Here is an 8874-nt window from a genome sequence, read left to right as displayed (position 1 = left end):
TGTGTGTGTGTGTGCGCGTGTAAAATCCATTCAGACGACATGAGCGAGATAAATAATTATTTAATTGGAGAGCAACATTCATTCACTTCCTTATTGGGAAAGATTTGGTCCCGATGAGCTTCTCATGTGAGACATAAATGACAAAATAATAGATATAAATGATTCCTCTCAGGATTAAACCAGGTGGTTCTGTTCCAATCATCACCCCGGACTCATGGACCGGTGCCGGGTCCACTCCGCTGGGCCGCCTGGCGCTGGGTGGGCGGGTCGGCGTTGGCTGCGGGGTTAAAAGGCGTCAGGAGGCAGAAGACGCAGCCGGCCTCCTGGAAGGCCTGTCTCAGCGCCACCTAGTGGGTCGAACAGCCCGCGTCACTCCCACACAGAACATCAGGAGGTCCGGAGACCCGCGGAGCCACTCTTACCAGCTGGGTGGGGTCCGGACACAGGCCCACCACGGCTCCTCCGCTGCCCGGCAGCTTCACCGCCGAGCCGAACTGTGAGACCCAACAAAATGTTCTGACCCAACTCATCTGCTGTAGCCTGCAGACATTTAGCAGCACCGACCTTCTTCGCCAGCCGGACCATCTTCAGGTTCCCCGGCCCGAGACACTCGTCCGTGTAGACGGTCCTGAGGGAGAGATTCACGTGGGAGATGAAGGATTCCTCAAAGTCAAAGCAGCGGTTCTACCTGCGCAGCTCAAAGTTCTGGTCCATCAGCTGCGCCAGGGTGGTCCAGTCCCGGTTCTCCAGGGCGACCCTGGCTCGATCGGCGAGCTCAGCGAACGTCCTCATCGCCTCCACGACCAGAGGTTCCCCTGTGAAAACACAGGTGTGGTCACGCATGCGTGCGATGGGAGGAGCCAAAGGAGGGCGCCGGTGTGGGCGGAGACCAGCCCCCCCAGCCGGGTCAGAACTTTGGCAGGAGGACGAACCGCTGAGCCAGCGTTGCCTGATGTTGCTGTGGATGCGTCCGGAGTCGCTGGGGTCACTCAGGTAGGCCAGCCAGAACGGAGGCAGCGCCCCCATGTCCATGGACACGTAGCTCCCTGGTGGGTCGAGGACAGAACCGCATGTTTGGACCGAAAGTTCAGCGTTTACAGAGGAGCAGTGTCCCACCGTAGCCGCGCTCGTCCATCAGCGTCCTGCTGAAGTCCATGTAGACCAAACCTTCGTAGACCTGCGGAGGAGGAGAGGGTTGGTGCTGTAGCGACGCGACGCGACGCTAGCCCCCCCGGCCCGGCCCGGCCCGGCCCGGCCCGGCCCGGCCCGGCCCGGCGGCCCGGCCCGGCTCACCTGCACCACTCTCTACAGTTGCATCGGGTGTGAATAATTAACTAATTAAAGTACCGCATGCACAGACGGCAGTGGTGCGTTCAAGAGCGTCGGACATCTGTGTTGCATTCGAGAGCATCGGAAATATGAAACTTCAAGGAAAAAAACTAAATAACAATGAATAAACATACTACTTAGATAAACTCTAACAGTATACAATAATATAAACAGTGTGGGCTTTCGAACATTAAATTTCCGCGTTACCTTAATCTGCGTCTCCAGGACGGTGCCGTGGCCGGCTACTAATAAGATGCAGATCATTTCTGAAGCTTGCTCGCTTTGCTCCAGAGTTCCTTTGAAATGAACACGAGTGTTGTGAAATCAGCGCGATAAAAGCGAACCTTTGAGGCGGACTTCCGGAAAGACCTTTCAAAATTAAAGCTCCACCATAAACGTAATATCGACATAGAGAGAATCAAAATTTAAACACTTCAATATGTGGCAGGGCGTGGCCTGCCCTCCGAACAGGTGCCATATGGAGGTAGTGCCTTAATTGGTGGGTGGGGAGAAAAGGTTTATATAAGGCACTGCCTCCAGCTGGCTTTAGTTGATTTCCCCCTTTGACAAAGGTGTAGCGTGGTTGCAGCTTGTCTGGGCTGTTTGACCCACTGAACCGGTCCCAGAATGAGCGCGCTGTCTGGCAGCGCCCAGAAGGTCGGTCCTTCCTCCCGCCATCCTCCCGTCCGGAGCGCTTTGCCGTAAGGGCGTGCGCGCTAGTTGGCACCGGGCAGTTGGCTGCCGGCTGGTGTCAGTGGGTCGCGATGTCCCAGCGGGAAGCCCTCATGGAGTAGATCACCATGGAGTTTGTCCATCACCACTTGGTAGACTGATTGCGTGAGTATTGCGTCACTTCCTGTCTCTTCTATCGTTCGTTGGTTGCATTGTGCATGAGATGCCGTAATCACTTAATATCGAACACTTGGTGTGTTGTATTCACTTAATATCGAACACTTGGTGTGTTGTATTCACTTAATATCGAACACTTGGTGTGTTGTATTCACTTAATATCGAACACTTGGTGGTGTTGTATTCACTTAATATCGAACACTTGGTGTGTTGTATTCACTTAATATCGAACACTTGGTGTGCCGTAATCACTTAATATCGAACACTTGGTGTGCCGTAATCACTTAATATCGAACACTTGGTGTGCCGTAATCACTTAATATTCGAACACTTGGTGTGCCGTATTCACTTAATATCGAACACTTGGTGTGCCGTATTCACTTAATATCGAACACTTGGTGTGCCGTAATCACTTAATATCGAACACTTGGTGTGCCGTAATCACTTAATATCGAACACTTGGTGTGCCGTAATCACTTAATATCGAACACTTGGTGTGCCGTATTCACTTAATTTTGAACACTTGAGACATTCTAGTCACCTGATATCAACAGTAAGAAACAACCCATATTAAACAAATACAGGGCTTCGCCGATTATCAGCGTTAGCATGGCCTCACCGTCTGTTTCACACCGGGTTCTTTGTCTGTTCAGAGTGTGAAATGTTTAGTTACTCCTCTGCCTCCTTTAGTGAAGGGAATAGGTGCAGAAAGTGTAGTTTATTTACGGCTATGGAGGCGAGACTTAGTGAGCTTGAGACGCATTTCCGCAGTTTGGAGTTAGCTGGAGTTGCGTCATGTAGCCAGGGTAAGCTAGCTGCTGCGGAGCCGCCTAGCGTAGCTACAGCTAGCGGTCCCCCGGCAGCAGCCGGCTAGCCAGGGCGGCTGGTTGACGGTTCGTAGGAAGCGTAGCCCAAAATAAAGGCCCACGGTGCCCCACCACCCGCTTCCCGTGGCTAACCGCTTTTCCCCGCTCGGCGACACACCCGCTGAGAAACCGACCCTGGTAATCGGCGACTCCAGCGACCATAGTTAAGAGCATTCCGGGGGCCAGAGCGGGCGACATAGAAGCAAATTTATGGCTGCTGGCGAGACGTAATCGTAAATTTGGTAAAGTTATTATTCACGTCGGAGCCAACGACACCCAGCTTCGTCAGTCGGAGGTCACTAAAATTAACTTGGAGTCGGTGTGTAACTATGCAAAAACGATGTCGGACTCCATAGCATTCTCTGGTCCCCTCCCCAATCTGGCCAGCGAGGAGATGTTTAGCCGCATGTCGTCGCTGTCACGGTGGTGCCCCGAAAACCAGGTGGCCTTTGTAGACAATTGGAGCATTTTTGGGGAAACCTGGTCTGATTAGGAGAGACGGTGTCCATCCCACTCGAGATGGCGCTTCTCTCATTTCTAGTAATCTGGCTAATTTTATTAGACCCAAAGTGACCTGACAACCCAGGGTCCAGACCAGGATGCAGAGGTGTAGTCTTACACACACCTCTCTGCTGCTTCCATAGAACCCTCATCCACCAACAATAACATATTTAACACTATAGAGGTAGTCTCTGTTCCACGGTTAAAAGTTCACCAAGCACAGAGCAGGGCAGCGGTCAATCACCCAAATCTTATTAAAATTAATACCGAAGCACAAGTTGGAGAAACTAATATCACAATTAAGTGTGGACTGTTAAATATTAGATCTCTTGTGTAAATCCCTTAGTGCACGACCTGATAGCGGATCATCACATTGATTTTTCTGTCTTACTGAGACCTGGCTTCAGAGGAGTATGTGAGCTTAAATGAATCTACTCCTCCTACCCACCTTAATTATCATATTCCACGTGTTACTGGTCGAGGAGGGGGAGTGGCAGCAATCTATCACTCCAAGTTATTAATTAATCCCAGACCAAAACATGGCTCCAGTTCATTTGAAAGCCTGACTCTTGGCATCACCCATCTGAGCTGGAGGACAGAAAAGCCACTTCTGTTTGTAGTTGTATATCGGCCCCCTGCTGGGCCACATTCAGAGTTCCTGTCTGAGTTCTCTGACTTATCTGACTTGGTCCTTAGAACAGAAAAAGTCATTATCATTGGAGACTTTAATATCCATGTAGACGTTGTAAATGACAGCTTTAGAAATGGCTTCATTTCATTACTTGAGTCAGTTGGTTTCCTCCAGCAGCAACCAACTCACAGCTTTAACCACACCCTAGATCTAGTTCTGACTTATGGTGTTGAGGTAGAACATGTGTCAGTGTTCCCTCAGAACCCAGTCCTGTCAGACCACTCTTTGATCACTTTTACATTTATGATTAAGGATTCTTCTATGCTCAGAACAAAGTCTTACTGTAGCAGATGTCTCTCAGATAATGCTGTAGCTAAGTTTAAGGAAGTGATCCCTGTGCTGATCCCAGGACCACCGTGTGTTTCCCCAGGGATCAGTCATTATAATCTTAGCCCTGCTGAGGTCGACTCTATTGCTGAAGGTGCAGCAACCTCACTGAGAATCACGCTTGATTCTGTTGCCCCCCTGAAAAAGAAAATAGTAAATCAGAGGAGGTGCCCCCTGGTATAATTCACATATCAGGACCCTCAAGCAGAAAGTGCGAAGACTGGAAAGGAAGTGGCATTCTTGTAAGATAGACAGCTACCATGTAGCCTGGAAAGACTGTCTATTAGTATACAAAAAGGCCCTTCGCAAGGCTGGAACAGCTTATTTTTCTCTATGATTGAGGAAAATAGAGCACCCCAGGTTTTCTTTCAGCACTGTGGCCAAATTAACCAAGAGTCACAGTGTTTTAGATCCACGTATCCCTTCTTCCCTTAGTGGTGAAGACTTCATGAGCTTCTTCACTGATAAAGTTCTAGCTATCAGAGAGAAAGCTAACCAGGCCATCCACAACTGGACATCACCACACAGATTGCCGACTGTGGGAACATACAGGGTCTCCAACGAGCCCTTAAGCTCCTTCAGCCCTATATATTTTTCTGAGGCGTCATCGCTAATTCAGAAATCCAAGACCACCACGTGTCCTTTAGATCCCATCCCAACACACCTGTTGAAGGATGTTTTTACCATTGATAGGCAGTTCTATCCTGGACCAGATCAATGGTTCTTTAGTGACAGGTTATGGACCCCGGTCCTACAAGGTGGCAGTGATCAAGTTCTAGAGAAGGTGGTGCTGACTCAGTTCCTGGAGCACCTGCAGAGGAACAGCCTGTTTTTGATGTTTCAGTCAGGCTTTAGAGCTCATCACAGCACAGAACAGCACTTCTTAAAGTCACTAATGATCTTCTCATAGCTTCCGATCATGGACTGGTCCCTATGCTGGTTCTGCTGGACCTCAGTGCTGCTTTTGATCCAGTTGATCACAGCATCCTGTTACAGAGACTGGAACATGTGATTGGGATTAAAGGGACAGCACTAGACTGGTTTAGATCATACTTATCTGATAGATACCAGTTTGCCCATGTCCATGGTGTTCCCTCCTCATACAGTAGGGTTAGCCATGGAGTTCCTCAAGGTTCTGTACTTGGACCAATCCTCTTCACCTTGTACATGCTTCCCTTAGGGAACATTATTCAGCAGCATGGGATAAATTTTCATTGTTATGCTGATGACACTCAGCTCTATTTATCCATGAAACCCGAGGAGACAGAAGTTAGTGAAGCTCCAGACCTGTCTTAAAGACATAAAGTCCTGGATGTCTTCAGGAAAAACTGAGGTCATGGTGTTTGGTCCTGAACCTCTCGGGATAGATTAGATCACATGATCACTCTAGATGGGATCTCATTAACATCTAGTCTCTCTGTGAGGAATCTAGGAGTAACTTTTGTTCAAAACCTCTCCTTCAACTCACACATTAAATTAGTCTCTAGAAGTGCCTTTTTTCACTTGAGGAACATCTCAAAGATCAGGAAGCTACTGACCCACCACGATGCTGAATAGTGAGTCCATGCATTTGTTACTTCCAGGCTGGACTACTGTAACTCCTTATTATCAGGGTGTCCAAACAACTCTTTAAGAAGCCTCCAGTTGATCCAAAATGCTGCAGCCAGAGTTCTGACAGGTATTGAACCACAGAGATCACATAAGTCCTGTACTGGCGTCGCTTCATTGCTGCCCGTTAAATTTAGAATAATTTTTAAAACCCTTCTTCTGACCTACAAGGTCTTCAGAGGCCTAGCTCCATCCTACCTGGAGGAGCTAGTGACACCTTACCAGCCCAATAGACCGCTCCGCTCTCAGAATGCTGGTCTACTTGTGGTTCCCAGAGTTTCTAGGGGTAGAATGGGGGGCCGAGCATTTAGCTACCAGGCCCCCCCCGCTATGGAACCAGCTCCCTGTCCAGCCCCCCCGCTATGGAACCAGCTCCCTGTCCAGGCCCCCTGTATGGAACCAGCTCCCTGTCCCGTACGGGGGGAGCTGACTCCATTCTACTTTTAAAATTAGACTTAAAACCTCTTTGAAAAAGCTTATTGTTACTAATTCAGTAGTTCCAGTTACTATCATAGACAGACAGATTATCATCCTTAGGGGTCGTCTAATCGTTGGGTCACATCTCAGTTATGCTGTTATAGGCCAGGCTGCCGGGGTCCAGAACCATGATCCCTGACAGGCCTCTGAACTCACTCCACTGGGTCATGGTTTTCCTTTCCTTTCCTCTCCTTTCCTCTCTTTCCCCTCCTTTTCCTCTCCCTCTCTCTACCCCTCTCCTCTCCTACCTATCCTATCCTCTACCTGTCTCTCCCCCTTCTCCTCTCTCTCTAAACCCGCCCCCCATCAGCAGGAGGGTCCCCCTACATGAGCCTGGTCCTGCTCAAGTTTCTTCCTATTAAAGGGGTTTTTTCCTGCCCTGTAGCTTGTCTGGGGTCAGGCCCTGGGATTCTGGAAAGTGCCTTGAAACAATTTTGATTGTATAAGACGCTATATAAATAAAGATTGATTTGATTTGGCTCCGTTCCGTTTTCGGGTCTCTCTCTCTCCTCTCTCCTCTCCTCCTCTCCTCCTCTCCTCTCCTCCTCTCTTCTCTCTCTCTCTCTCTCACGTCCTCTCTCTCCCTCTCTCCTCCGGCTCTCCCCCTCTCTCTTTCTCGGCTCTCCTCGCCTCTCTCATCTCTCTATGCTCGTCGCTTCGATCTCTCTCGTCTCTCTCCTGATCTCTCCTCTCTCTCGATCTCGCTCTCCTCCGCCTCATCTCATTCTCTTCTCTCTCTCTCTCTCTCTCTCCTCTCTCCTCTACGTCGGCTCTTCCCCAGCTTCTAGTCATCTCCCGCCTTCTATCTCTCATGATCTCGATGAGTCTCTCTCTCCTGTCTCTCTCTCGTCTCTCTCTCTCTCTTCTCTTCCCCCACCCTCGTCTCGGGGACTGCGCTGAGACGTATTGGTGCGCCGAGGCGACCACGGAGCTATTGCTTTCATTTTTAGACTCTTAACAGTGTTTTTAATTGTTCTCTTTTCTTTGTGGACAGGTGCTGCGGGCCACGGCGGGGACCCAACCCCTGGTGGAGGAAAAAAGGAAAAGAGAATTAAGCCCCCCCCCCTCAGCCGGGTCAGAACTTTGGCAGGAGGACGAACTGCTGAGCCAGCGTTGCCTGATGTTGCTGTGGATGCGTCCGGAGTCGCTGGGGTCACTCAGGTAGGCCAGCCAGAACGGAGGCAGCGCCCCCATGTCCATGGACACGTAGCTCCCTGGTGGGTCGAGGACAGAAAACCGCATTTTGGACCGAAAGTTCAGCGTTTAGAGGAGCAGTGTCCCACCGTAGCCGTGCTCGTCCACCGCTCACACGTTGTCCCTGTGCGTGCAGGTGCACGTACTTACGCCCTCGGTCTGGGGAAGCCCATGGACAGCAGCACGTCCAGGCTGGAGCCGCATTTGATGGAGCCCGTCGGTTCTGTCGGAGCCTCCGCGGGAGGATTTTACTGTAGAAGTCCTCCTTGGCAGCCATGGTCCGCTGACTACGACCGGCACCAGAACCTGCGCCGGGGAGACGCTCCGGCTGGTGCAACGAGCCGCGGAGCGGAGAGGGCGGAGAACTGAGGCGCAGCCGCTCCTCCGCCCCCTGAGGAACCGACGAATGCAGCACCGACATGGAGCCCGTAACGCTTTCCCACTTCACCCCTCCAGAGCTCGGTTCTGGTTTTTCAAGCGGTTGACGGTTCCTGAGCCTGAACGTTGGTTTATACAGGGCCATAAGTTGTGTGCGCGCGCCGCGCGTGTGTGTGCGTGTAAAATCCATTCAGACGACATGAGCGGAGATAAATAATTATTTAATTGGAGAGCAACATTCATTCACTTCCTTATTGGGAAAGATTTGGTCCCGATGAGCTTCTCATGTGAGACATAAATGACAAAATAATAGATATAAATGATTCCTCTCAGGATTAAACCAGGTGGTTCCGTTCCAATCATCACCCCGGACTCATGGACCGGTGCCGGGTCCACTCCGCTGGGCCGCCTGGCGCTGGGTGGGCGGGTCGGCGTTGGCTGCGGGGTTCAAAGGCGTCAGGAGGCAGAAGACGCGCCCGGCCTCCTGGAAGGCCTGTCTCAGCGCCACCTAGTGGGTCGAACAGCCCGCGTCACTCACACACAGAACATCAGGAGAGGTCCGGAGACCCGCGGAGCCACTCTTACCAGCTGGGTGGGGTCCAGACACAGGCCCACCACGGCTCCTCCGCTGCCCGGCAGCTTCACCGCCGAGCC

General features: G+C 50.9%; 1 protein-coding gene across 1 annotated transcript; it reads right to left on the bottom strand.

Annotated features, from left to right (window-relative positions):
* Positions 1-43: 43 nt before the first annotated feature.
* Positions 44-1743, bottom strand: LOC130534962 (uncharacterized). The gene is made up of 7 exons (XM_057049694.1): positions 1537-1743; positions 1117-1177; positions 933-1046; positions 689-815; positions 565-628; positions 423-494; positions 44-347 (listed from the first exon to the last, which is right to left on the bottom strand). The coding sequence occupies exons 1-7, from the start codon at positions 1591-1593 to the stop codon at positions 213-215; spliced, it is 630 nt and encodes a 209-aa protein (XP_056905674.1). The 5' UTR covers positions 1594-1743; the 3' UTR covers positions 44-212.
* Positions 1744-8874: the final 7131 nt, after the last annotated feature.

Source organism: Takifugu flavidus, chromosome 12 (genome assembly GCF_003711565.1).
Source record: "Takifugu flavidus isolate HTHZ2018 chromosome 12, ASM371156v2, whole genome shotgun sequence".
In the NCBI taxonomy this organism is placed as follows: Eukaryota; Metazoa; Chordata; class Actinopteri; order Tetraodontiformes; family Tetraodontidae; genus Takifugu; species Takifugu flavidus.
The sequence above is the reverse complement of the archived record's forward strand: the minus strand, read 5'-3'. Positions and strand labels throughout refer to the sequence as shown.